At 36.1% G+C, this 21,646-nt stretch overlaps 6 protein-coding genes across 8 annotated transcripts; 4 read left to right on the top strand and 2 right to left on the bottom strand.

The window, feature by feature from the left end:
- The first annotated feature begins 768 nt into the window (after nt 1-768).
- On the top strand, nt 769-2,562 carry LOC137823803 (formin-like protein 14). Its single transcript, XM_068629080.1, has 2 exons — nt 769-1,372; nt 1,496-2,562. The coding sequence occupies exons 1-2, from the start codon at nt 1,210-1,212 to the stop codon at nt 2,368-2,370; spliced, it is 1,038 nt and encodes a 345-aa protein (XP_068485181.1). The 5' UTR covers nt 769-1,209; the 3' UTR covers nt 2,371-2,562.
- A 138-nt stretch (nt 2,563-2,700) lies between these two features.
- On the top strand, nt 2,701-4,621 carry LOC137823804 (uncharacterized). Its single transcript, XM_068629081.1, has 3 exons — nt 2,701-3,528; nt 3,638-3,766; nt 4,264-4,621. Exons 1-3 carry the CDS (start codon nt 2,968-2,970, stop codon nt 4,405-4,407), a joined length of 834 nt encoding a protein of 277 aa, XP_068485182.1. The 5' UTR covers nt 2,701-2,967; the 3' UTR covers nt 4,408-4,621.
- A 613-nt stretch (nt 4,622-5,234) lies between these two features.
- Nucleotides 5,235-11,638, bottom strand: LOC137823802 (UDP-glycosyltransferase 73C3-like). 3 transcript variants are annotated; one of them, XM_068629079.1, is made up of 3 exons: nt 9,132-9,200; nt 5,605-8,522; nt 5,235-5,468 (listed from the first exon to the last, which is right to left on the bottom strand). In XM_068629079.1, the coding sequence occupies exons 2-3, from the start codon at nt 6,775-6,777 to the stop codon at nt 5,439-5,441; spliced, it is 1,203 nt and encodes a 400-aa protein (XP_068485180.1). In that variant the 5' UTR covers nt 6,778-8,522; nt 9,132-9,200; the 3' UTR covers nt 5,235-5,438. The 3 variants fall into 3 exon arrangements, with proteins under 3 accessions (XP_068485180.1, XP_068485178.1, XP_068485179.1); XM_068629077.1 differs by lacking the exon at nt 5,235-5,468 and adding an exon at nt 10,434-11,638 and having other exon boundaries at nt 6,959-8,522; nt 9,132-10,063; XM_068629078.1 differs by lacking the exon at nt 5,235-5,468 and having other exon boundaries at nt 6,959-8,522; nt 8,960-9,133.
- On the bottom strand, nt 10,452-11,579 carry LOC137823488 (F-box/kelch-repeat protein At3g23880-like). Its single transcript, XM_068628652.1, has one exon. It carries the CDS (start codon nt 11,577-11,579, stop codon nt 10,452-10,454), a length of 1,128 nt encoding a protein of 375 aa, XP_068484753.1.
- Nucleotides 11,639-13,832: 2,194 nt separating the features above from the next.
- On the top strand, nt 13,833-16,345 carry LOC137826268 (pentatricopeptide repeat-containing protein CRR2, chloroplastic). The gene is made up of 2 exons (XM_068632172.1): nt 13,833-13,946; nt 14,153-16,345. Exon 2 carries the CDS (start codon nt 14,256-14,258, stop codon nt 16,230-16,232), a length of 1,977 nt encoding a protein of 658 aa, XP_068488273.1. The 5' UTR covers nt 13,833-13,946; nt 14,153-14,255; the 3' UTR covers nt 16,233-16,345.
- A 638-nt stretch (nt 16,346-16,983) lies between these two features.
- On the top strand, nt 16,984-20,900 carry LOC137825807 (protein ROOT INITIATION DEFECTIVE 3-like). Its single transcript, XM_068631595.1, has 8 exons — nt 16,984-17,349; nt 17,461-17,574; nt 17,803-17,936; nt 18,068-18,215; nt 18,397-18,596; nt 19,509-19,636; nt 20,244-20,485; nt 20,581-20,900. The coding sequence occupies exons 1-8, from the start codon at nt 17,146-17,148 to the stop codon at nt 20,755-20,757; spliced, it is 1,347 nt and encodes a 448-aa protein (XP_068487696.1). The 5' UTR covers nt 16,984-17,145; the 3' UTR covers nt 20,758-20,900.
- Nucleotides 20,901-21,646: the final 746 nt, after the last annotated feature.

Genomic DNA, 21,646 nt, shown 5'->3' with positions numbered 1-21,646 from the left:
TATACGTAGGAGTATTATTTAATATTATTTGAGTAGTTTAAAAATGCTAAAAAACTATTATTTGGAAGAACTAAAGACTTCTGTTTTTATATTACAATAGAAAATGACTAATTTTTTAAATAGAAGTATATAAATTATTTTTAATTAATAAATCCCCTAATTTATTTTTTTGTCACTTGAAATATTTACTTTGATGCCTGACCTTATGCATATTCAGTTTTTTAATACATCTAAAAAGACGAGGCAATAGTTGCGTAGTCTTTTGGATTAAATAGCACTAATATACTAATTTAATTCATGGATATTTTGTTATAATATCTTAATTCAACATTTAATAACGATTCGAGTTAAAAAAAATTGAAATTGTATAACCTTGTAAAATTGAAATTGTATAACCTTGTATTTGGACGAAACGTTTGACAACACTGATCAGAGAGTATTTGCAAAATAATTTTAGTTGGTCAAATGACAACACAAGTTCCAAATAACTCATTCACACCCTTTAGTATTTTATTAATGAATCTAATGGTCATTTTATAATGTTCCACTATAAACCAAATGAACTACTTCACCTGCCTCTATTTTGTATATATATATATACAGTGATATATGGGTGTGCATATCGTGATCACAGTAAATATGACCTGCATATACAGTAAAATACTCGCATGAATATCTGCATCACAAGGTGCTCACATGTTGCAGCTTGGAATTCTTATCCAAACAGGTCATGCTAACACAGTTTGTGCTAGCTCTCAGTGTGATTCCAGCAGCTTCATGTCTTGCATATTATGCTCACAGATTCTGTGGCTACTTTCTCTGTCTCGTGAACCAAAGGGACACAACACAACCATACCTTTTCTTGTATTTTTCATGCAAATAAAGAAACAAACATTCAATTAAATAGAACAGTAGCTACGAGCTTCTTTGTATATAACCTTTCCACCCACCAAATTACCTTCTTTCCTAGCTGTTTGGTGATGGGAAAACAAGCCTGCAATTACTGCATTTTAGTTGACAGTTCACTGGCTTTCGCATGACAGACATAAATAGTCTCCTCATCTGTAGGCTATAAAAAATCATTGTACTTGACTCTCTTTTACAGCAAGAGGGAACAAAGATATATATATAGCCTTTACTTGGAAGCAGAATCACCCACAATAGCTTTTACTCAATATACAAGAATTTCTAAGAGAAGTAAACCTGAGAATGTCTTGGTTCCTTGTAATACTATTTCTCAGTCTCACATTTGGTACAACTCGTTCTGAGGGTAGCTATAAAAGGAAGCTTCCCTCTGCTGTTGTGGTTGGCACTGTTTACTGTGATACATGCTTCCAACAGGATTTCTCCATGGGCAACCACTTCATTTCAGGTGCATTTTCACAGCTTGAGTTATTATTTTAAAACGGTTCATAGTTTCATATTTCTAGATATAGTCTAAATTTTGATATTTTAAGCTATGCTGTCTTATGTTTTCCTATACTCTTGATGACAGGTGCATCAGTTGCTGTAGAATGCAAAGATGGATATGGGACCACAAAGCCAAGGTTCAGGAAAGAAGTGAAGACAGATAAGCATGGGGAGTTCAAGGTACAGTTACCTTTCTCAGTGAGCAAACATGTGAAGAGCATCAAGGGATGCACTGTGAAGTTAATAAATAGCAGTGAGCCTTATTGTGCTGTGGCCTCTGCAGCAACCTCTTCCTCACTGCGCCTCAAGTCCAGAAAGCAAGGACTGCACATATTCTCAGCTGGCTTTTTCTCATTCAAGCCTCTTAAACAACCAAATCTTTGCAACCAAAAACCAAGCATTCAAAACATGAAAGGCCTTGATTCTGTGAAAACTATATCTTATCCAAAATTAGATCCATCATTTCCCCCTCCACTTCAGGACCCAAAGACACCTGGTGGTCTCCTTCCTCCCCTTCCTGGTTTACCTGATCTTCCACCATTGTTGCCACCACTCCCTCTTTTGCCACCCATTTCAGGAATATCACTGTCACCACCAGCACCTGCAGGAAGTACCAATAACTCCCCAAAGGTTCAACCTTTGGATCAGAAAATAGCTCACCCCAGTAGCCTCACATTTCCTCCTAACCCATTGTTTCCCTCACCTACTGTACCCAATCCATTTCAGCCACCATCTCTGAATCCTAACCCATTACAGCCCCCAGAAACATCACCAACTGTTCCCAACCCATTTCAGCCTCCCTCATCAGGAACATCACCACCACTGTTTCCTTTCCCAACAGTACCAGGTTTAACTCCATCCCCATCACCACCAGCTTTTCCCCTTCCTTTTCCCCCACTATTCCCTCCACCTAGCACCCTTGACACATCTTCCACTTTTTCAAAGAATGCCTCTCCTTAACTTAATACTACCATCCATTCATAATTGTCTAAAAACTCCTTCTACATGGTGAACTTGCTTTCTTTATGGAAATTGTAATATGGTTATGATATGAATAGAAAAATTAACATGGGACTACTGCTGAAAAAATTGATACATGCTTAATGTATTACTACCAATAAATTTGAGGATGTGACCATTTTAGAGATTCAATCTTGCAAATTGTTATTATCTGTTCAAATCCTTGCTGATAAAAAAAAATCTGTTCAAATCCTTTAGTTGTTGATGGAAACTTCTGATTATGATACTGCAACTACGAATAGATATCTAAAAGTGGCCATTGATTAAATAAATAAAATCTCTAACTACCATTTTATGTCTTTCAAATAAAATCCCAGAAGATTGTCATGAGAAAACAACACCATTCAATAGCAAGTATGGCTAAGGGGTCATTGATTAGTTTGTTATTCTAAAAGCTTAAACAGAACCCGCCAATAGCCGTTAAAAATTCAAAATCATATCTACACGTATATTAATAAGCGAAACCCCTTCTTCTTTCTTCCTTTTACTCCCATTTTTTACAAACGCAAAACCAAAGAAAGAAAAGAGTTCAAGAAGATGGGTGAAATAAACGTTCAAACTCAGAACGAAGTCATCACTGCAATTTCTCCAAGATCAACGGCAACACAAACACCTCACAAGTACAAATGCCCCAGCATTGCACCGTCGCAACCAATGCACGAGCACGCTGATCACACGTCAGTGGTGGAGCCCACCGACCTCTACCTCAACAACACTTGCTGCCGCTGTCAGCCGCCATGCTCCGCCGTCAACAACCCCATGAAGCGCCGATCGCCTCCCTCATCCTCTGTCTCTGGGGAGCCCTCTGCCAAGAAACTCTTCTGCGACCAGGAGGACCTCTCCCTTTGCGGCTTCTCTGCCGTCCCCGTTCCCCTCAACCTCAACTCCCTCGTCAACAAGCGCCGCTCCTTCCCCGTCCTCCGCCGCTGCGTCTCCGACCCTTACCGCCCTCCGGCGCCTGCGCCGGCGCCTCCCACTCCTGCGGAGAGAGGCTCCGGGCTGCCGCCCCTGCCGCCGGGCCTCAGGAGGAGCGTCTCAGATGTCTCCGCGCCTTCGCCGTGTCTGAACTCCGAGGAGACCGCAGCTCCTGATTCAGTGGTACGGAGGGTTGGGGGATTGAAAGGGGAATAAAATGTTTTGATTTTTTTGGGTTTGGAATAATGGGTTTGTTTTGCTTTGTTTGTTTCTTTTGTGCATGTGATTGCAGAAACTGAGAAGGATGAAGGAGCGATTGAAAGAGATGAGGCAATGGTGGGATGAAGTTATGAAGGATGAGGAAGAAGATGAAAAAGAAGAAAACTGTGTAGCTGCTGAAGAGGACAAAGTGCTGCCTCAGGTACCTTGTGTTACTTTAATGTGTTTGGTTCTGTAATTCTACTGAGATATGTAATATATAATTTAATTTTGTAAACTATCTTACATTGTTATCCTAGTGAAGAAAAATTGTACATTCACTCCATTGTGGGGTGAATGGAGTTTAGGAAAGAAAACGATAGAAAAAAAGGAAAATGTAAGGAAGAAAAGTGATAAATGCGATGTGATAGAAAAGTAAAGAAAGAGATACGAAGAAAAATAGGTTCTAAATAAGATGGGAAGAAAAAGTAATTACGTGTTTATGAGAATCTATTGCATATTACTATGAATGGAGATTGTTTTAAAATCACACTTAGATTATTTTTTCATAGTTGATACCATAGAAATCTTTATATTGATGAGTAGAAGTTAAGCTCAATAATATGTAATTCTAAAGCCTTGTTATTATTTTTTGGATATATAGTTTGACGGATTCTTATAATAATTTATGTTTTTTATTCAATCCATATGTTTTTGCAGGATGATTTGGGAGGAGAAGATTCCGAAGAAGAGATTAGTGTTGAATGGGCTGAACAGTGCCTAAGCCTGAGATTTAGGTGTCCTTGTGGAAAAGGCTATGAAGTTCTTTTTTCAGAAAATAATTGTTACTACAAGTTGTTGTAAGAGAAAAGTAGGAGAAAAGTAGTGTGAATGTTATAAACTTTGAACAATGTATATAAAGTCTTATGTTCTATCTCCAAGAAATGGAGGGAAATGTATTTTGTTCCATCTAGTAGTATGTAACTCTACAAAAGATCATAAAAGATGAATGACTTGTGAAAAGTATGTAATAATCCTCTATGCAATAATTTTCTTCAGTGGCCTTTGATAAACCTTATCTACAGTTCCTCTTTGCTTGAAATTATTTCTTGATGGGGTTTCCAAGAGTTGCCTTTGTAGAGTTGAACATTGAGAAGACATTTGTTTTTGCAACTGTTCTTGGAGGCATGGATTTAGAGAGAATCAAAGGATTGGATTTGGGGATCTGTTCCCCAGTCTTTTTTTCTAGTGTATATGTATGTTTAGCTACTACTTAGGTGCTTTGCTGCAATTGTTTGAGATTCTGAGGTAGTGTGCAGCAGTTAGTGATTTGTTTCTGTCTGGAATGTGGTTGAATTTGCTTGAGGTATGTCTTATATATACCACATCCTTTTCTTATATAACATTTTCATTTGCTGATTAGAAGAAAACTGCTTTAGCGGGTAAACCTTTTGTAATTAAAAGAAATAATCTTTCTGGATTTCTCACTGTGGTTTTAATGCAGCATGTCATTGTCACTTGGTACTAATGTCTTTTACAATTATAATTAGGGGCCACACAAACTAGCACTAGTTTGTTCCAGCTTCTGAAGACAGCACATTTTTCTGCAGTACTTTTGAAGTGAAGTGTGTTTTGTGTTTTGCATAATCAAATAATCAAATAAGTAGGGTTTGGATATAAGAACTACGCAATACTCCCACAAAAATTTTGCTAATTCCACCTTTGTACATAGTTAAACTGTTAAGTATGTACATACTGCAACTCTACAGAAATCGCCACTAAAATGAACACTAGTTCTACACTAAGATAAGATGATTTAATATCATAGATACACATGCCATTCTCTTCCAAGGGCTATGCAGTAGTGTCATCAATTGAAGGAAAGTAACATCGAGCTAACTATATATTCTTGTCAATTTGGCGGCCTGCAGAAAACATTAGCTTATTGTAAATGCTAGAATATTAATAAGACACCCTCTTAAAAAGTAAAGAAAGAAATATCAGCAGTAAGATGAATAAGAATGCAATGGTGAAAGAGATTGGATAACAGTGCATACATACCCTGATTTTTCTTATCAGTTGCTGATGCTCTTCTTCACTTGTATTCCTAATGACAGTAGGAAGTGACAGTAAACTCTCTCTATAAATAGCACACTGTAGATTGAGACAGTAGAACAACTCTTCTTGTACACCATATGCACGATGCTCTAGCAGCTGTCCTTTATCGTCATACTTCTCTAAACTTCTCATATCAGACCCAAAAATTCCACCATCTTTGGTGATGCATATGGGGGAAAAGTCACAAGTAGGTACAACAATGAACTTAGCCCAAGAAGAGTGCACTTTGTATTCTTTCATCACCCATATTTCAGTAGTTGCACTGCCTTCAACCGAGTAACACACACCGAGACATCCTCCCACTACCCTCAAACCACATACTCCACATTTTTCCGTAGTTAAATGATCCAACAGAGAAATCTCTGAAAAACTCCTTTGTACCAGATCAAAGGCAAGAATGACAGCAACATTTTTCTCCTTGGAGAAAACCAACCAATGAAGGGTCTCATTGAAGAGTGACCCAGCTCTGACTGCAAGGCAATTGCCAGGATCTGAATATGGAACATTGACAAGGAGACTGTTCCAGGAAGCAGTTTTGAAGGAGAAAACGTGGGCTTCGTTTTCGGCAGAAAATGGAATAATGGTAATCAAATAGTCATCTTTAGATGGGTCATACCCAAAACCATAGAGGAATTCACGGGTTATGTTATCATATTGAAAGTGTGGTAATTGTTTATGAACACCAATTGAGGGATTCCACAGGATGAGATCATCGCCCCTCTCGTAGTATAAGAGAATAAAGCCTCTGCATGAGCCCAAAATCTGAGGCTGATTGCGAAAATCATCGAAGTGAAAAAAATCGGGAATTCGTGGGGGAGAAGGAGGGGGAAGGAGGAGATGCACAGCACGAAGCAAACACAGCGTACCCTCTTCACGATCTATAAAGGGTTCGTTTGCATCAATGGATTGAGCATAAAAATCGTTTGATCTCATGAGGATTCGATGGGTGGGTGTGGCAGCAAGGTCGTAATGCGAAATGCCAAATTGGGGATCGGAAATGAGAGAAAGCCATGACTTTGAAACACACTTGAAACGCAAAAGGGATTTCACCGGCAATCTCAGAAGAATTTCTCTGATCACTTCCAGAGGGAGAAGAGGAAGAGTCTGGTTGTTCATGTCTTACTTTCCTTAGCGCTTTTTCTCTGATGCTATCAATCTATGTTTCTTATCCGTTTTTCCCTTTTTGTTACAATACTTATCACGTTATTTACCATTTACACTAATTTTTTTTAGACATGTTCAGCAATTTCCTAAAGTTGTCTCTGTAAACCTCCAAGAGAAAATGGTTAAAGGCCCATTGAAGAACAAGGTAGGAACTCAGGTTTATTTCAAGCAAAACAATGATGAATCCATGTGTGTCTTAGTTGTGCAACCCTTTGACATGCACAATGTGATCAATGAGTAGGGACATGTTGCGGTAAGAAGAGCCACCTTGTTCCATTGCTTTCCTTGCCATGTCTGCATACTTTCTAGCCCTTTCCCTTATCTCTTTTTTTTCTTGGCCTTCACCCATTACATTCTCAATAGAATCCTTTACATTTTCCCTGGTCACCTGAACCATAGACTTATGTTCCTCCCCCAAGTGCACAACAGATTCAGCTCCTGCACTCACCCCAGTCTTCATCACTTGTACAACAAGTTGCTCATTGAGGAACTGCTCAGCAAACAGAGGAAAAGTTACTAATGGCACGCCAGCACAAATCCCTTCTAGTGTGGAATTCCATCCACAATGTGTCACGAACACTCCTATTGCTGTATGTGATAAGATCAACACTTGTGGCGCCCAACCCTTGATCAAAAGCCCTCTCCCTTTCACCCTTTCTTCAAACCCATCTTCCAACAGCCACTTCTCCATCTCCTCTCTTCCATATGCGCCTCTAAGCACCCAAATGAATGGCCTTTTAGTCGCTTCCAAACCTCTCCCGAGCTCTATCAACTGCTCTGGTATTGCACGGTTTAAGCTACCAAGGCAGACATAAATCACTGACCTCGGAGACCATGAATCTAGCCACTTCACATATTCATTCCCATAACTTAAGTTTCTCCTACTTCTTAGAGACTTGTCAATATCATCCCTATTGGACAATGACACAGGGCCAACACACCATACTTTATGACCCGAAAATCTTTGATACTCTTTCACATATTCTGCTTCCAACTCCTCAAAACTATTAACCACTATCCCATATGATTTTTCTGCAACTTCCATTACTTTCTCACGTCGAGCCTTCAACGTCAGGTCTGACCCGGGATTGAATATCCCAGGGAGTTGAGATTTTTTCAATTCAATTCTATGGGGAATTCTGGGGATAAGAAATTTCTCTTCAGCTGACACAGCTTCATAGACTTTATCCTTTTGTAAATTGTGGGTGCATAGGAGACAGAAACAACTGGTTCCGTCAAATATTATTATTGGGACATTCAACTTGTTTGCAACTTCAGCCACACACAAGAAATATTTGTCGACAATTATGCAGCTTGGGAAGGGTCTTTGCTTTTCAAGTAGCTCTTCCAGTGGCTGCTGCAACAAGTCTAAAGCGATGCTGAAGTTGTTTAGTAGATCCATTGAAGGCAAAGTGTCTAAGCTCTCACATCCCTCTGGTAGTCCAACTTCCTCACATGGAAATTGAACATTTAGAATTTGAATGGATGACCCAGATCGAATCTCTTTGTCTATGCCTGCTTGGAATTGGATGGAATTGAGGGGTGTGGTCACTATGCTCACTTTCACTTGGCGTTGTGCCATCAATTTGGCCATGTCTACCATGGGGAGAAGATGACCTGGGGCCATTAAGGGGATGAAAACAAAGTGGAGGTGCCTAAGGGCCGTTGAATCCATTGCCATGGAAGGTTTCTCTGTCCTGAAAATTGATTAGGAAATTCAAGTTAATTGTTTAATACATTAATGAAAAAAATTAGTTCTCCCAAGTAATTACTGGATGAAAATCTCTAAGTACTCATGTTCAATACAATAAATATGAAAGGGAGTACCTCTCAATTTTGGTCTGACATGTTGAATGTGCTAGTTTAGATGTTTAATTATCAATATCAAACAAGTGAATGTAAAATTACTAATTTTAGGGGTTAATGACACAAAAATGATGCAAACAAAAGGGATAACACCAATTTCATACACATTTAGCCTGGCTGAGAAAAATGCATGGTTCAGATCAGAAAAGTCAGTCCCTTTGAGCAAACCTAGAGAACATGCCAAGCAAATATATGCGGTTGAAAATGTAATCAATATATAATCCACTATAAGCCACCTGAAAAAACAAAGTATAGCTTGAACTGATACCTATAATCACTATGCACGTGTGAGTGAGGATTAATTGAACATGAATCTGTTATCCAAATTCAAGGCACTAAAAGCTCCAACTCATGTGACACAGAATTACAACATGCAGCAAATAGCAAGTAAGAAACACAGCATATAATTTATTGCACAACCCATATTTTACATAACCAACCTGAAGGATTCGGTGCTGTGCTGAAGAAGATGATAAGCCCGACCAGTGGGTGGGAAACACACCTAGTATGTCTTCTTCGAGAGGCTGATCACTTCTTCTTTAGGAGAGACAACTTGCCCTGTGGTCCTGTCGGGATTCAACAGGAAAACAAGCAGAAAAAAACATTGAAGGTTGTGCCTTCCACAGTACTTTAGATTCCTTTTTTTTTTCTATGATATTTATTGATGGAAATAAAAAAACATAAAATAAATACTTCCATATTTATCCACCGCCAAAAATTTAATTTTGAGAAAACTAATATTAAAAAACTTCAACAGTAAAACAACATTTTTAAAATGTCCAGGGAAAAGTATTTGCCACAGTTTGTCACCTAAATGCCCTTAGATTCAATACATAAAATCTCTTGCTAACACTGGAAGGTTTTGAAATAAAATCCAGAAATGCTTGCCATAAAAACATTGTACTATGCTATACATATGGAGATAGGCAAGGAGCATATGCATATCTAGTGTGCTTTAGAGCAAAACTTAACCATATTACAAATTTTTCGGCAAACAATTTCTTATGAGAAAGGATGCAGTTTTGATCATTGTTAAGAAGTTGAAGCATAGCTTTTGTTTGAGCAACAAAAGTCACACAGAATGTCAGAAAACTATGTAAAAGCGCACAGGAGAAACAAACTGCAAACACAATAACTTTAATAGCAAAAAAGGATAATCTGAACCACAATAACATTAAGAGCAAAAAAGATAATCTGAAACTCAGGTAAATTACAAAGTCCATTGATACTCCAACTTTATTGAAATCACCACTACAACAGAGACTATTTCTGCATTAACACTGATTTAATATCATATGTAAGACATTCTCTTCTAAGTGCTATGTTTCTGCTAGCCGTGTCATCGGTTCAAGGTAGCTGTATATTTCTTGGCCTGCGGGAAACAAGAGTGTCATGTAAATGTTAGGATATTAATTGGAAATTCTCTGAGATTTTAGCAGAAAAACAGTGATATAGTAAAATGCCATGGAAAATCCTAATTATTTTTACTCTTAAAAAAGTTGTTTTTTCTTACATTACTTTCCCTTTGAATCGCCTTTGATTGATTATTAAAGCTTGTGAGTTAGCAAGGCATCAAATATTTATCCAAGCAAGGATAATTAAATCCACCACCATCAGCTATGATGGAGATTAGAGATAGTGGAAAATTGGAGAAAAAATTAGACATAAGAGTTTGATATTCCATGATTCAAGATGAATAAGAAAGAATATAATGGTGAAAGGGATTGGAGAACAATGCATACCTTGAATTTTCTTGTGTGTTACTGCTGATCATCTTCACTACTTGGGAACAGTAGACTCTCCCTATACAGAGCAGACCTTAGATTCAAATAGTACAACTCTCCACCTCCACCATATTTGAGAAATTCAAGGAGCTCTCCTTTATGATTACGTTTCTCTAATCTTCCTCCAATGTTTGATCCAAAAATTTGACCATCTTTAGTGATGCATACAGGCCAAAAGTGGTCGTTGAGAAAGTCATTAATGGGTATAACCACACACTTGGTCCAAGATGACTGCACGTTATATTCTTTCATCATCCATATTTCTGCACTTCCACACCCTTGGACCTTGCAGCACACACTGAGGCATTCTCCCATTACCCCAAAACTATGAACTTCATATTTTCCCATAGTGAAATGGTCAAACAGAGGAATATCTAACAAACTCTTTTGTATCATATCAAAGGCTATAATCACAGGGACATTTTCATCCTCAGTGAGAACCAACCAATGAATAGCCCCACTGAACAGTGCCCCAGCACTGAAATTCTCTCCCATGCATTTGTATGGAAAAGAAATGCTCTTAGATGGAACATACAAAGCAGTTTTGAAAGAGAAAATCAGGATTTCAGCTTTCCTCTCATAACTTTGAGACTCAATGTTTTCAGACTCCTCTAATCCAACAAGAACTAAACAGTAGTTAGCTGTTGATGTGTCATACCCAAAAGCATACAGAATTGTATCGGTCAAGTCACATTCAAAGTTTGGGAATCGTTTATGGACACCCATTGATGGGTTCCAAAGAATGAGATCTCCCTGGTAGCATAAAAATACTAGTCCTCTGCATGAACCCAGAAGCTCATATTTGTAATGAAAATCATCACTAGGGCGTGGTGGTGGTGGAGGGAGGCAAAGGAAATGCACTGCACTGGATTGTTTGAAAAGCCGTGCGTCTATATCAATGGATTGAACAAGAAAGTCCTTTGATTTGATAAGAACTCTATGGGAGGGTGAAGCAGCCAAGTCATAGTGGGAAATGCCAAATTGAGGAGTGGAAATGAGAGAATGCCATGACTTGCATACACACTTACAACGCAACACAGATCTCACTGGCAATCTCAGAAGAATTTCTCTTGCCAACTCCAGAGGAAGAGTGTGGTTTTCCATGTTCTTTCTTTCTATTAGAGTTAAGAAAGAAAGAGAGAGAAAAGAGAAACTGAGAAGGTAACTTTGTATTGATTATCACACTAAGTACAAAGGAAAACAAGGATTCTCTTTGTGTAGAGAATGAAAGGAAACAAAGCTGTGAAGAAAACTGTAAAACCAACCATTCACACAAAACAGATAGAAAACAGTGAGCTTGACTCATTCACTCGTTTTGTTTCTGTCTGACTTATTATAACATGGCATCAACTTTTAGAATAGCAGCTGCTACTCTCTTTTCCCATTTCCCATTTCCAATAAACAATTAAACATGGAATGGAAATTGGAAGCTCTTAAAGAGGTATTTCACTATTATATTTGCCACTTGTTCACTTTTTTATATAAAAAAAAAATCATCTTTAAAATTGTGTCACTTTGAAGTTGTGTTTTGTGAAGTGTGGTTAAACTTTTCAAATCCTGAGGAATGCTGATCCATGCTGTCATCTTGTATATATAAGCAAGGAATCATTAAAGCAGAAAGTGAAGATGCTAATTTCTTCTTAGGTATAGATAGCTGGAAATAAGCTCACTTTAGAAAAATCTAATACCTATCAACATATTTGAAAAAAAATAATGAAAAATGTTATTTTGATAAATACACAAAGATATCAGTTTACAACATATAGACACTGACACGAATACGGACACAAAAGTATAAATGTGGATACGGAACATGGATTATACAATTATGAATTATATAAATTGATAATAAAAATTTATGTGTACAAGTATGTTTTATTTTTTTTTAGCAAAAAGATATTTCTCATGACTGATTCAAAAAAATTGTTCTTTATTTTTATAATCATATTAAAAATTTATACAATAAATTTAAATTTTTTGAAAACTAATGTATTTATCATTTTTTTAAATTGTGTCAGAATCGTGTTATAATTGACATAAATTCAATAAATTTTTTTTTAAAATTAAACATTTTACCAACACGTGTCCTACAAGTGTTGGTGTTCGATATGTGTATCCGACACAAACACATCATTTAATAGACGTGTCGAAACTTCTATTTTAATAGTGTAATTTCAAAATCTGTATCTCTTCGGGTAAAGTTCATATTTTAATAAACAAATATTTTTTTTCAGGATCATGAAAATATCTATTAACTTTATCTGTATAATTTTCTTTTAGATAGGGCTTGTTGCTTTTGGAAGCTTGTGTACACACCAACAACAACTTCTCCAAAAGATGCTATTTTTAATTTTGTTCGTACCACGCACTAGTCATTAGACTTTTAAAATATAGTTTCATTGTTAGTTTTTTTACTAAAACTCATTTTTTCAAGACTTTGATTTCTTTAACACTGGGTTTTTGGAATCCTAATAATTGACCTCTTTTTTACTTGTTTGTCAGGACATAGAAACTGTTTAATTGGACTATGAAAATTATAAAATTCAAGTATTATATAAGTTAAAATAATCATATATATGTATGGTGAAAATCTTATAAAAAGTGAGTATTACGAATAACAAAAAACAATTAGATCACATGAAAGAGTGAAACAATTAGATCTTATAAAAGGACTTTTATTTTTTTTAGTTTGTATTTACTGAATATGTTTTAAATATTTTAAGGTTGAGTACCGTATCATATCTACTTATTCTTTTATCTTTTCTTATTTTATTATTTTAAAGTCATTTGTTTCATTTTAATCATATATTCTTTTTATTTTTATTTTTAAAAAATAGCGATCTCTCGACGTCTTGATTTATTTAGACCTTTCAAATGTTTATCATTGAAATTTACATGTACAGTACATAAACTATTAAATATTATTTTATTTTTTTAAGAATTTCATTTTTAAAATTAAATAATATTGTTTTTTCACGGTTATATTTTTAGAAGGAGTTTTGATTGTCAATTCTGAAACCCTTATGACAATGTGTGGAAAATTTGAGACTCGAATTTGAGAAGGAGTTTTTTTCAGTTTTTGTTTCTCACATTTTTCTAAGTTTTTTTTACTGTGTCTTTTTATTTTTTTAAGAAGTTAAATATTGATATAAAAATAAAATAAGAACACTTCTAAAAAAAAAACCACAATTTTATATTGAGAAATTCTCAATATATATAAGAGTATAGATATATAGGTATGCATTTTATATATTTTTCATGTAGAACCAATTCAACCCGTTTGCAATAACTAGACCCGACCCGCTAAACTATTGGGATCCGGTTTTGATTTAGAATAGCCTTTGAAATATCTAAACTAAACTGCAGCGTGGTTAAGAAGTATCCGCCACAATTTTGCCTTCAAAATAGACCACTTCACTCTAGCAACTCTCACCCAAACTTGAATCTTTTGTCTCACAACTGTCACCTCTGGTATGTTCTTGCTGGGGAAATTGTATCAGTTATGTATATTCATTGCACTTTTTATAATGAAACACTGAAATGGGGTCACAAAGTAGAACATAGACAACCTAGTTATCCTATTTCTTGTTCCTTGGTTACCTCTTGCATCTTACCATGTCTTTATTTCTTAAATTTGAGTTGTTTATGGTTTCTTTCTTGCTTAATGTTACTCACAGATGTGACATTGGTTTGGATAATACGAAGCATTGAACTCATTCCCTTACAGCAGAAACACTGACGAAGCTTTTTGGGAGGAGAGTTGCATCAAAATTTTGTCTGATGTGGGTGCTTCAGATTCCCCAAATTGTCAGACATACACCATCTCAAACCCACCTCTGCTACAATTCCCGTGTCTATTCAAGACTTCCGGTCACTTTTGCTTCATTGAACCCTTCAACAAACCCCATCAATGGCATAAAGACCGATAACAACCAACTGATACAGTCATTGTGCAAAGGTGGGAGCCTTAAGCAGGCTATTCATCTCCTGCTGTATGAGACTAATCCAACTCAGCAGACTTTTGAGCATTTAATCTATTCATGTGCCCAGCAGAACTCGCTCTCCGATGGCCTCCACATTCATCGCCATCTTACCAACAGGGGTTTTGACCAAGACCCGTTTTTGGCTACTAAACTTATCAATATGTACTATGAGCTCGGCTCCATTGATCGTGCTCGCAAGGTGTTTGATGAAACGCTGGAAAGAACCATATATGTCTGGAATGCACTCTTCCGAGCACTGGCAATGGTGGGTCGTGGTGAGGAGCTGCTGGATTTGTATGCCCAGATGAATTCCACTGGGGTCCCTTCGGATAGGTTCACGTATACGTATGTGCTCAAGGCTTGCGTTGTTTCAGAGCTGTCGGTCTGCCCTCTCTGGAAGGGCAAGGAGATTCATGCCCATATTCTACGACATGGCTATGAAGCAAATGTTCATGTTATGACGACTCTGTTAGATGTGTATGCTAGGTTTGGCAGTGTGTCTGATGCAAATTCCGTGTTTTGTGCAATGCCTGCCAAGAATTTTGTCTCGTGGAGCGCTATGATTGCATGTTTTGCAAAGAATGATATGCCTATGAAAGCACTGGAACTGTTTCAGTTAATGATGCTTGAGGCTGGTGATTCAGTTCCAAATTCAGTTACAATGGTTAGTGTGCTTCAAGCTTGCGGAGGCCTTGCTGCATTAGAACAAGGGAAGTTGATTCATGGTTATATCCTCAGACGGGGTCTTGATTCTATACTGCCAGTTCTTAGTGCGCTTATTACAATGTATGGAAGATGTGGTGAGATTTCGATGGGACAGAGGGTGTTTGATAGCATGAAGAATCGTGATGTTATTTCTTGGAATTCTTTGATTTCTATTTACGGTATGCATGGTTTTGGAAAGAAAGCGATCCAAATTTTTGAAAACATGATCCACCAAGGAGTTTCACCGAGTTATATATCATTCATTACTGTTCTGGGTGCTTGCGGTCATGCGGGCCTTGTTGAGGAAGGAAAGATTTTATTTGAATCCATGCCTAGTAAGTACAGGATCGATCCTGGTATGGAGCATTATGCTTGTGTGGTGGATCTTCTTGGACGAGCTAACAGGTTAGATGAAGCAATCAAACTAATAGAAGATATGCATTTTGAACCCGGACCCACAGTTTGGGGTTCCCTTCTTGGGTCTTGTAGGATTCACTGTAATGTTGAACTTGCGGAGAGAGCAAGTGCTATGCTTTTTGAGTTGGAGCCTAAGAATGCTGGAAATTATGTGCTTTTAGCCGATACTTATGCAGAAGCTAAGATGTGGAGTGAATCAAGGAGTGTAATGAAGCTACTGGAAGCTCGTGGCCTTCAAAAGCTTCCAGGTTGCAGCTGGATTGAAGTGAAAAGGAAGGTGTACTCGTTTGTCTCCGTTGACGAGCACAACCCACAAATTGAAGAGGTTCAGGCTTTGATAGTGAAGTTGTCAACTGAGATGAAAGAGCAGGGTTATGTCCCACATACAAATGTTGTTCTCTATGATCTTGATGAAGAAGAGAAGGAAAAAATTGTATTGGGACACAGCGAGAAGCTTGCAGTTGCATTTGGACTCATTAATACTGCAAAAGGCGAAACCATAAGGATCAGAAAAAACTTGAGATTGTGTGAAGACTGTCATGCTGTTACAAAATTTATTTCAAAATTTGCTAATAGAGAGATTCTTGTTAGAGATGTGAATCGCTTCCATCATTTTAGAGATGGAGTTTGTTCCTGTGGTGACTATTGGTAGTTTTTGCCAGAATACCACGCTGTTCAATGCTGCTATGGCTTCAAACACTATCAGTTCCAGTTCTGATGTAGATTTATTCTTTTTTAAATGAGCTGGAATAATTTTATTTAATATATCACAACCATTTAACTTCTAAAAACTGTGATAAAATCTTTTATACCATGTCAAAGAAATAATTTTTCCTAAAAGTTTATGCTATTTGTAAAGACACTTAATTTTATGGCATCTGTTAACATAGTGCTATTATTTATATCTACTGCTATAAATCGTGTCTGTAAGGACCACAAAGTAAGAAAAAACTCAAGAACTTCCTCGCCTTTGCCTCGAACACATATTTTAAGATTAAATTTCAGTTGATACTTATTGATACTGTGATAGGCAACACACTTTCAGAGTAACTGATATTAGAAAAAGAAAAGAAAACAACAAAGCGTGTAAGTTAGAATGTGATAATGCGTTTCAAATTTAAAACCGTTCAAAACGGCTTCGACAATTTAGCTCCCCATTAATAACGAATTACCCAACATACAGTAATAAAATAAAATATTAATATAGAGATAAAGATAAAATGAGAAAAAATATATACACCATAAAACAGTTACTAAGAATAATCATATTTATATATAGGTACAGTTATTATTCAATCACTATTTGTATCATTAAACTCAAAATTAAATTATATTCTTTTATAAAATTTAAATAAAAACACACAAAAAAATTACTCGAAGCTGAGATATCAATAATAATATAGTATGAAAGCTTTATAAAAAAAATTATAAAAAGCAATAGAAACCCTAGGGTCAAAGATCAAAACAAAAAACCCTGGGTAGCCTCCTCCGAAACGGAGAACCATATTCTCCGTCAACAGTGAAGCGATTCTTCGTTTGTTTTCGCCGTGTGCTTCCGACGAAGGATGGAGGTTGTTTTGGCGTCGTCGTCTGTTGACGGCGGAATAGGGTGCTGGGACCTTCACACCGGCGCGGAGCAGCTCCGCTACAAATCTTGCTTGTCCCCTTCTCACGGCCTTGTCTCCGTCGGTTCTCGCTTCATCGCCTCCTCTCAGCTTCGAGAAACTTCAGCAACATCTGGTTCTGTTCTCTTCTGGTCCTGGTCCAAGGTTGTTCCCTTTTCTTCTTATTATTATTTAACATTTTCTTCTATGATGATAATTATTAATAATGAATGATTGAATGAATGAATTGATGATGACATTGTCATGCGTGTGCAGCCTCAAGTTGAAGTGAAGAGCTTTCCTGCTGAACCTATTAAGCCCCTTGCTTCTAATCACCCGGGAACCTTCATTGTTGGTGGAGCTTTGTCTGGTGATATTTACTTTTGGGAAGTAAGTTTTTTTTTTGGTGATCCATTATTTTTTTCAACTGTCTGGTTTTCTGATCAATAATTGGGATTACTTGCCTTACCCTTACTTAAGAAAAATCAATTATAGTATAAACATGTACTGAAGTTTTTGTGGTGTTAGGTTGTGGAGAATTATGAATTGAAAGTGGGAATTAATTTATGTCTGTTTCTGTTTACTGTACCGTGCTGAGTTGCTTGCATTGATTGTAAGGTTGAAACCGGTAGATTGCTTAAAAAGTGGCGTGCACATTTTAGGGCGGTTACTTGTATGGTTTTTTCTGAAGATGACTCGCTGTTGATATCTGGTTCTGAAGATGGAACCGTAAGAGTTTGGTCTCTCTTCATGTACTTTTCTCTCCCTTTTTCTATTTTTCTTTCCGTTGCAGTAGTGATTTTTCCTTTTGTGATAGTGTACGGCTTGGGTGCTAGCAGTGCTAACTATTGTAGTATTTGCTGCTCTTCATTTCGTGGTTCAGGATATTCGATGATTTCAGAGGGCAGCAGGCAAATAATCTTTATGAGTATAGTTTTTCAGGACACACCCTGCGCGTGACTGATGTTGTTATTGGTAATGGAGGGTGCAATGCAATTATTGTGTCAGCTTCAGAGGATCGAACTTGCAAGGTTTGTCTTACTGTCTTTGTGTGGTGGTGTAGTAGAAAAATAGATAATCAATGAAGTACGCTTACTCAAGAATATGTTTGAATTACTTAGTCTCAATTAATCATATATTTTGAGATAGTTTATGTATATGTTTGAATGTTTGTAATCAACTTAATTGGATTGTAATTTGTTCTTCTGTTAGGTATGGAGCTTATCTAGGGGAACACTACTAAGAAATATAGTATTCCCTTCAGTTATCGATTCCATTGCATTGGATCCAGCTGAGCACGTCTTTTATGCTGGCAGTAGAGATGGAAAGATATATATTGCTGCACTTAACGCTGTAAGCGTTGCTACTAATAATTATGGGATGCATATCATTGGCTCTTTTTCTAACCACAGGTTGTCATTTCTTCTTTGTGTTTATTTTAAAAAGTATAGACTTGTTGATGATGTCTTATCACTTGATGTTAGTTTTGCGAATATGCATCAGTGTTTTGATTGTAATTATCTCTTTGAATTGCGTATATATTTTGTAAGCTTGAATAATTTAGTTGCACGCATTTATTGTCTTGTGCTCCTGTCTAGCTCGTGTATGATAGTTTCTATTTGCCAATTGCAATAATATTAATCTTAGAGAGCAACAACTTGGGACTTGAGAGCAGTTAGTTTTTGTTTAAGAATTCAAGGATAAATAAAGTGAATATCGAGTTCCCACAGAATTTAATTGTTAGCTATGATGAACTCAGAAACATTTAGTCCCCTTACTGATTACAATAGATGATGAATTTGAGCTCGTTTATGTTGAAATTCATAGTTTGTACACCCAGCTTATTCCAGTTTATTAGTTCAACCCATTTCAAAAAAGGATTGCTTGTTCTTAGGTTGTTATCCTTTTCTCTTACATCATGAAAATACAAACTGAGCTGTTATAGCTTTTGAACAAAACATCAATCCATGTTCTGAGTTTGAATTAAAAAATGGTGACTATTTATCTTTAAAGGATTGTCAATTGTTTCTAGACTTCTAGCTAGGATTGTCAATTGTGCACTATACTGCCGTTGTGGCATATCATGGTTATTGCCTGTTCCATTGAACCCATTGCATCATGGCTTGCTATTGCACATGAAGCAGCATAAGGCACGACCCTGTATCACAGCCATTCATGGTATTAGCAGGGGCAATGTTCATTCACGATTTAGTTTATTCTGTAACATATCATATTCCTCTTTGCTAGTGGTCATGTTATTAGAATAAAAAGTTGGTTTAAGCTATGCAGTGCCATTTAACTAATTTTGTTTCTCAATGTAACAGCAAGGCAGTTACTTGCTTAGCATATGGCATGAGTGAGAATTTGTTAATATCCGGGTCAGAGGATGGAATGGTTCGTGTTTGGAATGCAAGAACTCGTAACATTGTCCGCATGTTCAAACATGCTAAAGGTATTATATAAACAGTGAAATATGACCTGCTTTGTAGAAAGAGTTTTGATTGTATCTATGTTTAGTAATGCATATTTTATGCTATTTGTCATGAACTTTTTTCCAATGATTTTCTGCTTTTTCAATGGTCAAACTTGTTTTCATTTGCAAAATTAGAATATAGTGAAGACTGGCAATTTGTTTGTGATATGGTAAAGCAACTAACGTACCTCATGTTTTCTGTATGTAGAGGAGCTTTTACTTAATTATAAGAAACACTGGTGCCCAGTTGTTTTACTTATCTAGTGGGACTTGACAGTATTCTAATTATATATTCAACTCCTATTTATATCTGCTGCTATTGGGCCTTTCTTTTTTTAAACTTTTATTTTTGCTTAATGCCTTTGATACGCGATGCATTGTTATTTAACTTGGATAATACGATATTATTTTTTCTCTCAATATGGTCTGCATGATAGCTTTTTACACACTTGGTTATTGTTCAAGGTTTTTTCTCAGATGGCATATCCAGTCACTAAACCACCTTCATGAGGTGGCAGTATCAATTACATGCATGTTTTCAAATTGAGTCTGCTAAAACTAATGTTAAGTATTGTGGATTCTGCAGGGCCTGTAAATAATATTATCGTTGTTAGACGAGAAAACTCTAGTAATCACATATCTTCTAATGTACAAACATCATCAAGAAAGCAAGGGGCTAATTTACCCCCTCCATTGGAAAAATATGCAAATTCAATAGATGAAGACTCAGATATGAGCACTATGGTCAGTCTTGTGGGTGGAAGCAGTTCTGTGGTTCCTCAATACATCAGTTCTCAACAGATATCTAATTACATTAAGGAACTTCAGGTTTGTTATATGGTTACTCCTCTTATTAAAGGATGGTCATTACCTGATTTTGATTGTGATTAACGTTTTGTTTTTGTTTTTAACTTATGTCTCAGCATCAAGGGTTATCTGCTGCTTCTGAAATGGAGACGGAGAAACTAAAACATGATTACCAAATGTCAATGCAAATGACTAACCAATGGAAGAAAATGTATGAAAACTTAAATAAATTTTGTGTACAAGAACTGTTGGATGGCAGTCAAGCTACAACCTTAGATGAAAATCAGAATTAAGACATTTTTTCTTGTCATTTTCACTTTTCAATTTGTAGATCTCTAGCATCATTACATATCCTTCTGCCAATTTACAATCCATAGCTATTGACAATCTTAGAAAAAAGTTTTGGCATAGATTAATGACTTTAGAACTTGGCGAATCTTTCATGATTCTGTTGTTATTATGGTTTAATAGGTTTTATATTCGAACTACAGAGGTACAGAAAATTTGTGCCGAATCTGACATTTGCCCGTTTTATATGGGGTTGATGGCAAGTAATTTGATTAAAAAAAATTCATATACACGTCAATTTATTTACTAAACTAGATTATACGTAAATTTCATCTGTGCTTAGATGTCTTTTTTTGTTTTGATTTAGTTTTTGTGCTTAGATGTTTTTTTTTGTTTTGATTTAGTTTTTATACAATTTGTATTTATTTTACAATTAAAATATTCTTAAATTAATTTTATAAAAGTAAAAAGTATATTTTAAAAAATTAAAATTTCAAAAGCTGTTTTAAAAATATATTTTTAGGATTTGGTTTAGATAAAAAAAATAACAAAAAGGTGTGTGTATATATGTATGTCTATATATATAGAGTTTATCATGAAGTTTTAATTTTATCAATTAATGATTCAAATTATTTCACCAATATGATTGCTGAAAATTCTGTTCGTATTTGATTGTTGTAACTTGCAATAAAAAGAAGTTATAACCTTTACATTTTAACATAGATGGGACCTAATTATAAGGAATATAGTTTTTGAAATACGTGCTTTCACAAATTAAAAAATGACGATATAAAGATTATTATTTTTTACTAATTTTCTAAATATTATAACAGGAGGTTCTGAAATTCTGAAATTAATTTAATAGAACAAAATAAAACTTATACTTTAGTAACT

This window comes from Phaseolus vulgaris, chromosome 8, assembly GCF_000499845.2.
Source record: "Phaseolus vulgaris cultivar G19833 chromosome 8, P. vulgaris v2.0, whole genome shotgun sequence".
NCBI lineage: Eukaryota > Viridiplantae > Streptophyta > Magnoliopsida > Fabales > Fabaceae > Phaseolus > Phaseolus vulgaris.
This window is presented reverse-complemented; position numbering and strand designations above follow the sequence as displayed.